This window comes from Vipera berus, assembly GCF_964194415.1.
Source record: "Vipera berus genome assembly, chromosome: W".
Lineage (NCBI taxonomy): Eukaryota > Metazoa > Chordata > Lepidosauria > Squamata > Viperidae > Vipera > Vipera berus.
This window is the reverse complement of record NC_138210.1, coordinates 55,559,383-55,575,742: the sequence shown is the minus strand read 5'-3', so window position 1 is coordinate 55,575,742 and position 16,360 is coordinate 55,559,383. Positions and strand designations below refer to the sequence as shown.

General features: G+C 40.8%; 1 protein-coding gene across 5 annotated transcripts in view; it reads right to left on the bottom strand.

Annotated features, from left to right (window-relative positions):
- The window catches only part of LOC308676226 (serine/threonine-protein phosphatase 6 regulatory subunit 1-like), a gene marked incomplete at its 3' end in the record, with an annotated part of 71,314 nt that overhangs the window by 12,516 nt on the left and 42,438 nt on the right, over positions 1-16,360 (bottom strand). For all 5 annotated transcript variants that reach the window (XM_081342028.1, XM_081342029.1, XM_081342030.1 and 2 more), the window contains 6 exons: positions 15,031-15,116; positions 14,317-14,406; positions 13,216-13,310; positions 9,647-9,704; positions 1,668-1,791; positions 1,216-1,252 (listed from right to left, as the gene is read on the bottom strand). In XM_081342028.1, coding sequence (XP_081198154.1) covers positions 1,216-1,252; positions 1,668-1,791; positions 9,647-9,704; positions 13,216-13,310; positions 14,317-14,406; positions 15,031-15,116 — 490 coding nt within the window. The remainder of the gene's footprint in view (positions 1-1,215; positions 1,253-1,667; positions 1,792-9,646; positions 9,705-13,215; positions 13,311-14,316; positions 14,407-15,030; positions 15,117-16,360) is intronic.

Below are 16,360 nucleotides of genomic sequence, written 5' to 3'. Positions count from 1 at the left end.
CTCCAGTTAAGATCGTCAGCTAGACGGATGCATTTAGTATCGTATTTTCCCAAAAAAATAAGACCTAACAGGAAAATAAGCCCTAATGCATCTTTTGGAGCAAAAATGAATATAAGACCTGGTCTTATTTTGAGGAAAACATGGGTAATAACTGTTTCAGACTATTTCAGAAGGTCTAAAGCAGGGGTCTTCAAACCCGCCCCTTTGATGACTCATCCCAGAATTCCTCAGCCAGGCATGCTAGCTGAGGAATTCTGGGAGTTGAAGTCCATGAGTCATCAAAGAGCCGGGTTTGAAGACCCCTGGTCTAAAGAATTAACTGACGAAATTCAAGAAAACAGCAACAACATGAAATTCTGGAGCCAAGCACCACAAAATTGTGAGGGACAGCAAAAAGTGGTCCCAAAAGATTAATGCATGTGACAATAGGGGCAAGAGAGGAAATATTATCCAATGTAGGAAAAAGCTCAGAAAAAGAGTTTAAAAATTATCTTCCTTCAGTGATACAAATTGCACTTGAAAATAGGAAGCAACAAGTGCTACATTTATCAGATTAGACATACTTGAGAAGGGGGGGGGGGAAAGGGCTTCCAAAACTGAACATCTATTTTTGCTTTTGCTTTTGCTTTTTTGAGTGGGGAGGAATGATATGCAGTTGGGAGTAATAAGAGCTAAAAGTCTGGATCTTGAACAGAGAAGCTGATACTGCACACTGAATCATCTTCAGCTTCAATTTCATGGCTACTAAGAATTGTCTTATGTATTATTAAGCACTTTTAAGCTATGCTAAACACTCTTCATGCCATCCGCTCTAGCTTCATTCGCTCGTTCCCATTTTGCAGAAGCGGGTAGCTGACAAAGCTCCACCGTGCAAGAATGTGTGACAGGACCCGAGAAGTTCTCTTTGGGCTTGGTCTAAATACGACCCACAGTTTATTGGTAAACACGATAAAGGAAGTTTTCCCTCGGCTTGATTAATAAGGGGGACAGGGAGACAGAACGGGAAGAACACCCCTGTAAAATGGAAACCTCTTGTGGAAAACCTTCAAGAATCCTGGGAAGGCGGCTGCCTGCATGTGCCTTCAACACCCCCAGCAAGGGGGGAAAAAACAAAAAAAGAAAAATCTTCCCAGCAAGTCTAAAATTTCTTATCTTAGCACACTATTTTGATCCAGTTTGCATCTCTGTTTGGTTTCATTTTGCATAATTCTTCACCCGAGTCTAGTCAAAAGCTGATGATGACAGGATTGATCTAAAGAAGCAGAACATATTCATAAAAAATGAGATGTGGGGCATGCAAAGGCCACGGAACAACAGGGCAGAAACTGTCAAGGCATGTGTGTGTGTGTGTGTGCGCGCACACACACACACACACACACACACACATGTACTTCGTGCAGGAGAAGCATGAGCTAGCTTAAGACACAAACAAGGGAGAAGATTTAACCCTAATAAACCAAGCATAATTGTTACTCTCTGGAAATAAAAGCGTGAATTATTTAAATGCACGACGATATGCATTTAAGAAAAGAAAAAGAGGGCGGCGGGGGGAGGGGGGGGAGATCAGCAAGAGAAATCAATCCTTAGCCCAAAGGGTGGTGATGGAATCCTCCAGAAGCTAATACAATGGATTCTTCCCTACCTAACCGTCATAGACTGTGCAGTACCCGAAGTGATAGTCCTCTCCTTCTCCTGCCAGATGTCCTCCCCATCAGAGCCATCAGCCTCTTCGTCGTCATCAAATTGCTGAATTCGCTCCTTGTAGCAGATGTCGAAAAGGTTGGCGTTGGGCTGCAGGAAAAGTGGAGAGCAGAGACAAGATTAGAACAGTGGCCAGATTTAGAAAGGAAACAGGTAATAGTTGCTGTCCTTGTTGTTAGAATATGTTGTTGAAAAAATGGTTTGTTTAACAGAGTATTATTAATACACAGTGGAAGTTGTACTGGGACTTTTAGGCAAACAGTAATGCACTAACACGAGTTTTATAACTTATTTTTACTCAGACAACAAAAAGAAACACAGTAAGAAATAGTCCAAGTATCAATCCAGTATCATGCACATAAAAGTCAGTCCATAAAAAACATAGTATCAAAATACAAAAGCTGCTTACCAATATCAAAAACAATATACACTGTAGCAAGCAGTTGATTCTTGAGAGAATAAATATCAAGTTAGCAAACAAGAGAACAAGAGGTATCCAAACACTAACATCAAACACATATACAAGAGCAACTACGTGTAACATCTAACTCTCTTTTATGTGGAATAATTACAGCCACACCCTTAGACCGTTTAACTCCTTAAAGGTGCTTTTACTCCATTATGTAATATTGTCACCCAAATCAAGTTTAATCTCTAACAATCTCCCCTTTTGGGTGGCATATTATACATATATTTTTACAATCTCAAATTACACATATCACAAACAGATTTATGCTTTATAGCACCCTGAGCTTTAGTAAACTGGTCAGCAATATTATCTTCAGTTGCACAATATTCCAGTTTAATCAAATTATCTTTAACACATTGTCTGACATTTAGATACCGTAGATCCGTATGTTTTGATCTAGTTTTCACTGCAGCATTAGTTGCTAATTTTATAGCTGCTTGATTGTCTTCATACACTTTTATTGGTTCATTACAATTTAAACCCATATCAAACAATAATTGTTTCCATACCAATAGCTCAGTACATAATAAACAAGAAAATTCGGATTCAGTTGTTGATAAGCTTATATGCTTCTGTCTGTTAGACCTCCATCCTACTAAAGCGTTTCCCAATAATACAACCAATCCTGAAGTGGATTTCCTGGTTACAGTATCAGATGCAAAACTAGCATCTGCAAATGCTTTTAGTTCCAATTCCTTTGTTGGCTCTAGATATAGAGAATAATGTATGGTGTGCTTCAAATATCTTAAAACTCTTTTCGCATCTTGCCAACATCTGGTTGTAGGATTCTCACAATATCTAGCTAAATGATTAACTGTAAATGCTATATCAGGTCTTGACCAGTTACATAAATACATCAAGCTGCCTATTAATGATTGATATATCTTTTTATCAAAGACATTGCTGTTATCTGCTGAACTCTCAAAACCTTGAACCATAGGTGTTTTTACTGGTTTACAGTTTTCCATATTATAACGTTTCAGCAAACCATTAATTTTCTTAGCTTGAGACAATTTAAATCCTTTACTAGTCCTGACAATATCCAGCCCTAGATAATGACTAATAGCTCCTAGATCTTTTACTCTAAATTTTCTTTTTAACCCTGAAATTATTCTTTCAGTTTCTGTTTCATCTTTTGCTATAATAGCAATATCATCAGTGAATAATAATAACAATGATAATTCACTATTTTGCTGTTTTATAAATAAACAAGGATCTGCTTTAAATCCCAAACTATTTAACTCTTTTACTAAACATCTATTCCACTCATAACCTGACTGTTTTAAACCATACAAACTCTTATTCAGTTTCCAACAGTACCCTACCTTACTTTCTATTCCTGATGGAACTTTCATATATATATTATGGTTTAATGTTGCATGCAAATAAGCAGTTTCAATATCTACATGTTTTATACTATAATTCTTATTTGCTGCCCAAACTAAAGCAGCCCTGAGAGTGGAAGCTCTTAACGTTGGGGAAAATACTTCATCATAATCACTATTATTCTGTGCAAATCCTTGAGCAACTAATCTTGCTTTATGTATTACCTCTCCTGTAACACTTTCTTTCAGTTTAAAAACCCATTTACATCCAATTAACTTTTCTGTTTTAGGTATTTTAACCTCTTGATAAACATTAAGATCTTGCAAAGACTTTATTTCTTTATCCATAGCTACTTTCCAATTCTTTCTTTCATTCTCAGGATACATTTTTATTTCTTCAACATTAGAAGGTTCAATGTCTATTTGACAAATTAAACCTGCCTCGAAACGATCAGGCTGTCGTCTTTCCCTGTTAGACCTTCTGAGAATTATTGGACTTATAGGTACATTTACATTATTATCTTCTTCCTCTCCTGTCTCCACTATCAGTGGTTCTTGTTTGATCTCTCTAGCAGGTTCCTCCTCTTCTTTATCACTTTCATTTGAGGAGTTAGTTAAATCTTGTTGAGGAATATATACAATATCTTCTACCCTTTCCCAGCCTGACTGTTCTTGAAAAACAGCGCTAGAACTACAATAAATGTTTTTAGTACCTTTCTCCCAGAACCGATAAGACTTATGGTTTAACTCATAGCCAACAAAAAATAATTGTTTAGCTCTATGTTCTCCTTTATTTCTTATTGAACTTGGAATATGTACCCAAGCAGGTGTCCCAAATGTGTGAATATAATTAAGATTTGGTTTTCTCTTATACCATAAGGTATAAGGAATTTTACCTGTAGCTGAACTAACCACATTGTTTAAAATATGATTAGCACATTTTGCTGCTTCTCCCCATAAGCTATCAGGTAAACCAGAATCTTCAATCATAGATCTAATCATAGCTTGCAATGTTTGGCCCCTCCGTTCAACAAATGCATTATGCTGAGGTCTATAAGGAGCTGTACGTCTATGCTCTATTCCCTCTGAAACTAACAGCTCATTGAACTGTTTATTAACAAACTCAGTTCCATTGTCTGTTATTATGGTTTTTACATTTAACTGAGTTTTCCTTTGTACAAACTTGAGCCAATTAGATATTGTTTGTATAGTTTCAGTTTTTGACGTAAGGAGATAACAGAACCCATATCTGCTATAATGGTCTAGAATATTTAATATGTAGCAAGCACCCCCTAAACTGGGTTTCATAGGACCTATCAAATCCATAAATACCAGTTCTAATGGAGTTGTGGTTTTAAATCCATCTAACCTATTAGCTGGTGCTGCCCTGCTCTTTTCTCTACCACATACGTTACACTGCAGATATTTCTTACAAGCCTTTAACTTAAACCCATTAGACAAAGCTACAGTTCTTTTTAGTGTATTAAAATTCACATGACCCAATCTTCTATGTAATAAATGAATACATTCATCATGTGGTTTTTGATTTGTACAAGTAGTAGCCATTATAATAGGATCATTGCTAATTACAAACAAACCGTCTTTCATATTAGCTATTAAGTTCACTTCATTCTTTTGAATAAGACATTCCTCCCCTTGGAAAGTAACTTTAAAACCTGCTTCCAATAATGCCTTAACTGATAATAGATTATAATCACATCTGGGAACATATAGCATTTCCAAATTTTGTTTTAAAAATGAACAGTAAACCTTACCCTCTCCAGAGACCTTGACTCTCCAGCCATTAGCCATAGAAATATATTTTTACTAGACCTTATATTCTCAAAATCCCTTTTTATTTTTGAAATACAGTGTGTAGCTCCACTATCTACCACCCACCAATTGTGGTTATTAGTAGTTCTATTAGCTACAGCTACATTAATCAGCTTTTTATTCTTTCTATGGCTTTCCTTTCTCTGACAATTACTATTCTGACAAAACTTAGCAATATGTCCCTTTAACCCACAATTAAAGCATTTCCTTAAAATATAAGCAGATTCAGTCTTCTTTATTTCTTGTTGCAATGGCTCTCTCAACTGTTTTCTCTCCATACGACATCTTGATTCTTCCAACAACCTTCCAGTTATTGAAGAAAGTTAGGTCTTCTTTGGACAAAACCTCCAAGGACGATACAAAGGCATCGTAGCTCTCATCCAATGATGATAAAATGATGTAAACCTGGTGAAGCTCTGAGAAAATAAGTTCTTTTTCTTGCAGTTCCAACAAAGTTGCTTTTATAAAGTTAAGGTGAGCTAACATATCGCCATTCTTTTCCAGTCTAGCTCTAAATAGCTTTCTGGTAAGATTTATATGAGCACCAACACTGTCCCGAACAAAAATCTTTTTCAACTTAGCCCAACATTTAGCAGCAGACTCTTCTCCACGCACATGGACTAGCTGTTGGTCTCCTAATGTTAGCCCAATAATAGATAAAGCCTTATCATTGTCTTTATTGAAATCTACAATCTTCTTGTTATCTTCTTCATTAGTTGGATCCCAGGCAGTTACATCAGGAGGATTATGGACTATTTTCCAAAGACCTTGATTTTGTAATAGCAAACTACATTGTGTAGACCAGGATACGTAGTTTGACCCATTAAGCCGGGTAATGCAGAATGGATTGAATAGTCCTTGTGCCATTGTCTGAATTTGAAAACTCAGTTAGGAAATATAAATACAATACTGTGCCTGTCCTCAGCACCACACTGGATCTGGGCCCATAACCATTGTTAGAATATGTTGTTGAAAAAATGGTTTGTTTAACAGAGTATTATTAATACACAGTGGAAGTTGTACTGGGACTTTTAGGCAAACAGTAATGCACTAACACGAGTTTTATAACTTATTTTTACTCAGACAACAAAAAGAAACACAGTAAGAAATAGTCCAAGTATCAATCCAGTATCATGCACATAAAAGTCAGTCCATAAAAAACATAGTATCAAAATACAAAAGCTGCTTACCAATATCAAAAACAATATACACTGTAGCAAGCAGTTGATTCTTGAGAGAATAAATATCAAGTTAGCAAACAAGAGAACAAGAGGTATCCAAACACTAACATCAAACACATATACAAGAGCAACTACGTGTAACATCTAACTCTCTTTTATGTGGAATAATTACAGCCACACCCTTAGACCGTTTAACTCCTTAAAGGTGCTTTTACTCCATTATATAATATTGTCACCCAAATCAAGTTTAATCTCTAACACTTGTTGTTATCACAAGTTGCCCTTTAATGACTCTCTCTTAAATGACTATTCAAAATTACGACAGCGCTGAACAAATGGCAGTTACAGTCGTGGCAAATCCCCCACCTCACCCCACCCGTCACTGAATGATTGCAGCCTATTTCTGCCACCCTCTGCTGATGTTTGCCATCCTCTTCCTCCCGCTGCTGGTGAGGCCCTGCGCGGTGGAGATAGCCACCACCTTCGCCTGTGGAGCTGCTGCCTGCGCTGCCCCTTAGTCCTGCTCTCTCTTCCCCAGGTGGCCCCAGTGAGCAACCTTCTTCAGCAGGTGAGGCTCTGCTGCCTCAGGACCAGACATGTCCTGAGATCATAAGCTCACATGGTGACCGAATCCTGGACTAGCAGTGGGAGGAACGAGAGAGCACAGGTCATCCGAGGATGGCAGGCATTGGACAGGACTTTTCAACCAGTGGTACGGGTACCACCTGTGGTACATTGGCACCTGGCAGGTGGTACGCGACCATCCTAGAAAAGTGGTAGCGGAGGAGGGGAAGGAGCTGAACCGGTAGCAGCACCACACAAGCCTGAGTGAGAGACGGCTGGAGCTGCAGGGCTGTCAGGGCTGAGCGGAAGCGCCAGGATCAGCGCCAGGCTCCAGCTGGAGCTCGGCGCTGATCCTGGCGCTTTTGCTGAGCCCAGAAGAAGCGCCGATCGGCTGGAATGTTGCAGCATCTCCAGGGTCTTGTGATTTACATTCAGATGCTTGGCAACTGATTCATATTTATGACGGTCAGTGTCCCAGGGTCATGTGAAGTGACCAAAACCTGCTGCAACCACCCAGCAGAGGGGGGGGAATAAAAACCAAACACCCTCCACCCCACCCCTGCTGCCAATCCTCAACAGAAATGCTCACAACTATGAAAACCTCGGACAGGAGGAAGAGCGCCGCCGGGCGGGCAGGCAGGTGTCTTGTTCAGCTGTGGCTTGGGGGGGGGGCACTTTTTTCAGTGCCATTGTAACTTTGAACAGTCACTAAGCGAACTGTTGTAAGTCGAGGACTACCTGTACTTCATCACTTTCCCCCCCCCCCCTTTTTTTTTGGTCATAAAATTTTTGACACCTTGCTAGGCGGCTGATGGTACTCGGATGTTGCCAAATCAGGCTTCGTCTCAATCCCGCCAAGACTGAGTGGCTGTGCATATCGGCATCTCGGGCTAACCAGACTATTCCACCTCTAACGATGGGGGGTGAGGTGTTACCCCCCGTTGATAGGGCTCACAACTTGGGCGTCCTCCTGGATTCACGACTCAATTTTGAAGACCATATAGGAGCCGTGACCAGTGGGGCTTTTGCCCAGGTTCGCCTGGTGCGCCAGTTGCGACCCTATCTGGACCAAGATGCCCTACGCACAGTCACTCACGCGCTCGTGACCTCCCGTTTATACTACTGCAACGCTCTCTACATGGGGCTGCCCTTGAGGACCACTCGGAGGCTTCAGCTGGTGCAGAATGCGGCCGCGCGAGTTGTGATGGGGGTTTCCCGATACTCCCATGTAACACCTCTACTCCGCGAGCTGCATTGGCTCCCGGTTGCCCTCCGGGTGAGATTCAAGGTGCTGGTGATGACCTATAAAGCCCTAAATGGCTTGGGTCCGGGATATCTGAGGGAACACCTGCTGCCGGCATCAAGCTCCCTTCGTCCAGTGCGCTCCCACAGGGAGAGTCTTCTCAGGGTGCCACTAGTAAGAGATTGCCGGCGGGCGACACCCAGGGATAGGGCCTTCTCTGTGGGTGCGCCTGCCCTTTGGAACCAGCTGCCAGTGGAGCTCAGGACTGCCCCCGACCTCTGTTCATTCCGCCGGGACCTGAAGACCTGGCTCTTCGAGCTCTCTGGCCCAGGCTGAGAATTTTAATTTTAATTTTAATTTTTAACTGGGGTTTTATTTGTTCAGGGACGGATATAATTTTTTAAAATTGTTTTTAACTTTTGTATTTTTTGTTTTAATCACCCTGTAAACCGCCCTGAGTCCTTCGGGAAAGGGCGGTATATAAATATAATAAAAAATAAAAAAATAAAAAAAATATCCTAAAAGTGCTACAATGGCTGAAAAGGTTGAAAAGCTCTGGCGCAGGAGTGCAAGGTGGCCAAAAGGGAAGAGATAAGGGGGAGGCAGGCAGGTGAGGGGAGTTCAACAGGAGGTGAGCGCAGCTGGATAGTGCAGTCTCACCTGCCAAAGGGAGCTACCCAGAACCAGCTGGGGAGCAGACTCAGCAAAATTTGTGCAGGGCAAGAGAACTGTGAGGTCTTTGCCTCATGACTGCAATCGGGACTGTTGTTGCTGAGCAGCGAAGTCGCGCGATATTTCGCCTCGCCACTGCTTCCGTTTAGCAATGGAAATCCCAATCCGCGCGATATTTCGCCTCGCCACTGCTTCCGTTTAGCAATGGAAATCCCAATCCGCGCGATATTTCGCCTCGCCACTGCTTCGGTTTAGCAATGCAAATCCCAATCCGGCCGATATTTCGCCTCGCCCCTGCTTCCGTTTAGCAATGGAAATCCCAATCCGGGCGATATTTCGCCTCACCATTGCTTCCGTTTAGCAATGGAAATCCCAATCCGTGCGATATTTCGCCTCGCCACTGCTTTTGTTTAGCAATGGAAATCCCAATCCACACGATATTTCGCCTCGCCACTGCTTCCGTTTAGCAATGGAAATCCCAATCGGCGCGATATTTCGCCTCGCCACTGCTTCTGTTTAGCAATGGAAATCCCAATCCAAATTAGGGTCGTTAAGGGAGGACAATCGGCACAAAGTGGCAAGCAGGTCTAATATTCATTCTTCCTGTTTTCTGCCTCAACAACAACCCTTTTGAGATGGGTCAAGGAATGACACTTACGCTGTCATCATCTGCATTCAGTGAGAAGGTGATGTTGGCCGTTTTGTCAAAAGGAGCACTGAAATAAATAAAAAATAAAAAAGGAAACTATGGTGAAGACCAGAAATCAGGATTGTATTCTTAGATGGGAACAGTACAAGCCTAGTTTTTTTATTTTGGGGGGGGGGGGGGAAACAGTGAAAGAAAGAAGCATGTACTGTGCTGTGCTAAAATGGGAATTTATTCCCCTTCTTTTTCCTAAACTCTTTTAATAAAATTCCCATTTCCAAAGTACTTTAGGAAGAGTTGAAAACATTCTACATGAATCAGTAGTTATCTCTTAATGCAGACAGGAGTCAGGGTATCCTGCCCAAGGTTACTAAAACAATTAAGTTAATAGAGAAAGGATAGCTTTTAGTTTACTTTATGATTTCATCTTAGTTACATTACTGCTACGGGGATTCTTTCCGCCATTTAATAAATGTAACACTACTCCCAATATCATCATTCAACAGACACTCTCTCCCTCCTATGCAGAGTTCTTAGTTCTTAAATACTTCACTGTCAACTTTTTTTCAGAAAACTCTTGTTAATATAGTATCTGTCTTTCTGCAACTAATTTAAACTTTTCTATACGGGCCACACATTTACAGGTGTGTGTTTAATTTTTTTTCTTTTCTATATGGAATTTTCAACGCTACGCAATGTGTTTCAAACTCTGTTTACCAAAATCCCTTGCACTAGCTCAATTTTTATTCTTTATTTTAGACATATATATATATATATATATATATATATATATATATATATATATATATATATATATATATATATATATATATATATATATATAAGAGTTGTATTAGCTTTATTTTAGAACTGCGCATTGATTTGTGAAGGCTACTGCTTATATTAAGAAATATTTTAATAAAATAAAGATGAAGTCCCCTTTGAGTTGAGGTATGGATATAATTTACCATTACATTCTTCTGGAAACTCTTTTTTTTTTTACTTTGCAACTTAAGTCTAAATTCTGGAATTTCCTCACGGTCTCTCATTTAATCAGGTCTGACCCTGCTTAGCTTATTGAGAGAAGCCAAGTTTAGCTTAGTGTGGCCACCTGCCATCAAAAGGAAAGTTGTTCAATAGATGTCACAGAACAGATTCGTATCCAAGCCCGAAGAAAGTGGCTGCAGAGCCCAAACCGTGTTCTGTCTTGTCTGACAAGCATTTGAACCAGCTTTCCAGGTCACCCGCCAACCATTGCTATAGCGTCAGATCAGTCCCGATTAATTTTAATTCTCCAGAAGCAGACAGCAAAGCCCCATTTTAAGATAATGCAAAGACTGGGCTGAGAATGGGACCTGGGTAAAATACCTCTGAGCTTTCACCTACGCATATTTCCCTAGATGAAATCTTTGTATTTATTTGAAAAGGGTGCACGTATGGAGAGATGGAAAGGAGATACGTGTGCTGTTGGCCTCATCTTTGTATTTTATTTTATTTTTTAAAAAAAGAAGAGCAGCGCATTAGCATTTACCTTTTCAACCGTTGGAAGTGAGCGCTGTGGGCCACATAGGCAGAAAAAGAGAAAGAAAAAGGAGAGAAAGAAAGAGAGGCAGACACATGAGGGTCAGCAGACTTGGAGAAAGGGAGAGGAAAAAAAAGCAACCCGCCTGGGCATGGAATGAGGTGCCTGCCAATAAGGTCTCCAGCTCCCCCTCTTTCAATCATTAGGTCACCCAGGTCAAACGTCATGCTGGAACTGCCACAACAAAACAAGACTGGCAAAATAGGAACGACTGGACAGTCTTGACTAAGAACATCAAATCTTTAGTGGCTAACGTGACTTGAAAAATTAAGACACCCCCCCCCTTTTTTTGTCTTTTTCTTTCAGGCAAGGCTCTGTCATTTGGCAAGCTGAGCAGAGCAAGCTAGAAGCCAGAGCGCCTCTGGGATGGGAGCTTTTAATTCAATAAAAATCCAATTTCCAAGTATCAAATCATTCCGGCTTCCAAAATTTGAAAGGAAACCACTCTGCTTCTGGACTTTCTCAGAGCAATTATCCACAGGTTGATGGACGAGGAGAGTCTTTGATCTGATCAAATAAAGCTCATTTTTTTAATGTTCTTATAAAACGTAAGTTTTTTTTAAAAAACCAAAACATTCCCTCTTTCCCGAGAGGTCCAGAAACACAAAAGATTTCATGAAGTGGAGTCCTGGCTGTGCAAAGGCAAAGATGGAAGCATCACCACACGTCTAATCCTCTCGCGTTCTCAAAAGAAGCCAAGCAAATACTAGCTCATTAGGTCTCAATGAGATGGAATGAACACCTAGCCAGATAAGGTTTTCCCAGCTATTTTTTTTTTATCTGACTGCTATCATCCTTAGGGTGGCAGGGAGGCTCAAGCGGGTGGTTGAAAAGTCGGCAGCCCAGGTTTGAGATCCAGGAGCCCTGGGACAGGTTGAGCTCCTGTCCTCACCTCAGCTCCTGCCAACCTACCAGTTTGAAAGCATGCAAATGTGATCGACAGCTACCACTTCGGAAGGAAGGTTAACAATATTCTGTGACATCATGCCGAGGCCACATGACTGAGGACAGTGCTGGCTGGCTCAATGGCCTCAAAATGGAGATGAGCCGGCGACTAGCAGAGTAAAAACTAGCGTAGTAAAATATGCAGGAACTCTCCTTTACTTTTTTTTTAAAAAAAACTATCCTTAACTAAAATGAAATTATAGGCTCTATGGTCCCTAGCATGCCAGTTGGGATACAGGTCCCAAGAAAGGCACCTTCTTTGACATAAAACAAGCTCTTTGCTCCGTCAGGCTTTTAAAAGGAATTTTAAAGAATTCATTTCATGACAAAAATGTTGCAAAGCAAAGCGCCAGTTGTGAGTCTTCACTAGCTCCATGAATGCCTCTGGGTCACAAACTGATTCCATAACTTAAATCTGTATTTTCTAAGTAATTATGCCCCCCAGTAACTATTTTGGGAATGGGATGACAAGTTGCATTCTTGCAGTGTCCCTAACACTTCCTGAAAATCGAATTCACAAGTCCAAAAAGGCTGGGGATCCAGTTATAGCTCAAAATGTAAGGATGATCCAGATGAGGATTGCTGATCTAACATCTCCGATGTGTTATATTTTACTGGGACCAATAACCAAATCTGCAAGTTGCAAGACTATGCATCTTTGTACCTCTATGACAAACTGCTAGGCACAAGCACATGCAAATCAAACGCTCCTGAAATGTATTCAGTGAATAATCTAATTCTCATTAATGAATTTACAACTGAATTATAGGAAACTATAATCAGCAGAGATTAAGACCAGTGAAAGGCAGATGTCCCTTTGCATACACAGACCAAAGGAACATAATTTAATAGGTGGGGCTTTAGAAACGCTTAGTCTTGCTTCTGGATCCTGCTTAAAATCATGCTTCCTTTCCAGAGCAGACAAAAATCAGCTGTGCTATGCTACTGTCCTCACAGGAGGCAAGGCAATTTTCAGCCACCAAAGAGCACATTAAAAGAGGCCTAGAAACAGGACATGGAGAAAGGCAAGGGGGAATGTGAACACATCACTAACTTGACATTCTCTTCTTGCTCGCCAAATTCTTCGTCATGAAAACCAAAGTGGTCAATAAATGAAGTCATCTGTTGCATTTGATAACCTACGAAAGCCTATGGGGAAAAAAAGTAATAATAGGAAAACAAGCATGAATGATAAATAGCTCAAAAGGGGATGGTGGAGTGAGAGTTTTATTTATTAACTAAATTTATATCGCCAGTTGCAAGTCAAAACAGATGATTAATTAGATCGGATGCATCTAGGAACGCACGGAAATTCTTTTGTCTGAATAAATCTATGTGCTTTCCAATAGATCTTAACAGATAAGACCTGGCTTGGATTCATTCCAAGTAGCATCAATCCAATCCTGAGCACAAGATGTAATAAAAATAAAAATGAAACATAATGACTGGGCTACTGCTGGCTCTTCTTCCTTCTGTATGGTTTTATATTGGGGTGGGTGGGTGGCATTTTATTTGAGAGTTGGCTTTATAATATTTTATTGTATGGCTTGTTACTATGATTTCCTACATGCCCAGAATCTGACCATATACAATGACTACCTTAAAGAAAAGAATACCAAGGTTCTATATCCACTGCCTCCAAATAGAGGTGGTGATTATGCTGAGAAAGGTGGAGAGCAGGATAAATATCTTTTCCAGAAACGCTCCGCGCATATTGCTGTCTCCCAAGGTGGGCCCTGCTGCTTATGTAAGCATTCTACTTTCGTAACGCAGATGGAACATTCCTCTGAAAGAGGAGAGGCTATTTGTCGGAGGAATCAAGGTTTCTGCATGGCCACCAGCCAGAAAGGGACATACTAAAATATAGAATCTAGACACCCCCCCTCAAGGAGTCGTGAACTCTCAGATTAAAGGTGAGGTGTTTTTTGATGTGTGGATTATTTACTTAATTGCAGCACATGTCTGTAGAGGAAGAGAAAGAGGGAGTGGGAAGTGACTAAAAGGACTTTTGGAGCAAGCAATATGTTTTTAGGCACAAAGCCCACAGAGCTAAAAATATTGCCCTTGGCTCTTAAATAAACAAGCACGTGGCAGGCAGGTGATAAGGGCTATGGAGTACAAATGCCTCCCAATAGGAATGGACAAGGCCACTTGCCTGCTGTAGGACAGCTTCCTGAGGGAAGCTGAACTCCTTGAGGTCATTCTCATCATCGTCGCTTGATGAGTGGAGATTGTGCAGGTTGACCTGAAGACGACAAATAATCGTTAAGTTACAGGGTTCCTTCTGAAAGCGTAGCCGTAGTGAATATACAGCGAAGATTATTTGCCCAGAGGCTCAAATTCTGTACATCTTGAAATTTCAGCAGAGACTCAAGTGCTCAGATTAGCTGAACGAGCTCCCGTTTCCTAAACAGGGCTTCCCTACCCCTGGTTTGCTGTGTCTTTGACACGGGGGTTCTAGCTTTGCAATCATTATGGGCTACTTTGAAAGGGACAGTATGACAAAGAGGCCAGGAACCCAGGGCTGAAGTGGGTAGCTGCAGCTGACTTAAAATTACTGAACCTCTGGCTATATAGGAAATGTGATGCATTCTTAGAAATAGCAATATAGCGTTCACCTGTAAATTCCCCAGGTCACTAGCCAAGCTGAGCCATCTGGAGAAATCCATTTCTAAAATTGGCGATGTGATTGAAGTTTAGACATGAAGCATGGAGAGTGTGAAATTACTAGGAAGTGCTTCCCTCAATTAAGAGAAGATAGATATCCATCTCTGGTGGAATGGTTTCCACAACTCTGCCAGAGATTTTATATAGGACCAAGTCTACAACACTATAATAAAGTATAAAAAAGAAAAAGAAAAAAACTAACTAGATCCACAGTGTTCTTCTTATTGGTTTCTGATAAAGGTCCCGAGACAAATTTTCCCCACTGTTCTTGGTCTTCTTCAGGCATCTCTGAAAATCAGAAAATGTAAGTAGCCTATAGCTGGGGGATGGAAGAAGGCAAATAAATACACTGAAGAATGAGCTAGTTGCCCAACCTTTCTGTCTCTGGGAGCTGCCTGGTCTGTGTGTGTGTGTGTGGTGTGTTTCCATGTGAGTGGCCAACAAGCACGCAAACTGACAAATGGAGTGCACATGCATGCCTACTGCTTCTGCGATCCAGTTCCAAATGGCTCACGGCCCAGTAGTTGGGAACACCTGAGCTAGTCCACAGGATGCAACAGAATTCAGGTGTCAGAAAAAATAGTAGCCCGTAGTAATTAGGAGCCAGACAGCTTCAAAGAAATCAAGGAGGTAACCTTTTCCTTGTTTGAAGAACACAGACAGGTCCTTCCATAAAATTATGACACATTTTAACCTTGGTTTGTTGGCAAAACCTTTTGTGCCTTAGTTCATGCAGAAGCCCAAATCAAGTCATCTTTGTGTGAAGGCAGCCACCTGTGGTTAGCAGCTGTTCCGGCTACATTGTGTAAGGTGGGTTGTTTTTTTTTTTTTGGCTACCAAGAAGCATTTAGGTCCTAACTCTAGCCACATTTAGTAAATAATTGTGTGGCAATTTGCAAGTTCATAGCAAGTGTAAGTATGAAAAGTAACCATTAATTTAGCCCACTATTGGAGGATTCTGGAGTTGTAGTCCTTCCTATAAAGTTCAGGAAAATTTATTTGGGTTAACTGATGCATATCTCCCCTCTAAATTTTTTGGTCAAATCCTCTTTCTCAATCTCTAACAAGATTACAAGCTATTTTCCCAACTTTAAAACTGCGCATTTATAAACACACAGAACATTTGCAGAATTGTATGCATTCAGTAATTTAAACTAGCCTTTCAAGATGTAAAACCACAGAGCACAGGATATTAACCCTATTTTGGCCTATTCGTGTCTCTACCTTAGCTAAAAATATCCTCTTTTAGCAGTAGATCTTATTTCCCTGCCCGACACACCTCAAATATTCAATGGCAACCCATATTTTTCGTCTCCTAAAAGACAGGAAACAAACTCCTATACAGTTTCCAAAAAACGGCTAGTTTCAGCAGCTAAAAAGATACTTTAGCCCAGGGGTAGGCAACCTTGGCCTCTTTTATGACTCATGGACTTCAACTCCCAGAATTCCTGAGCCAGCCACGCTGAGGGGAAGGGAAAGGTTTCCATGCTGAGCCATGCTGGCTCAGGAATTCTGGGAGTTGAAGTCCACGA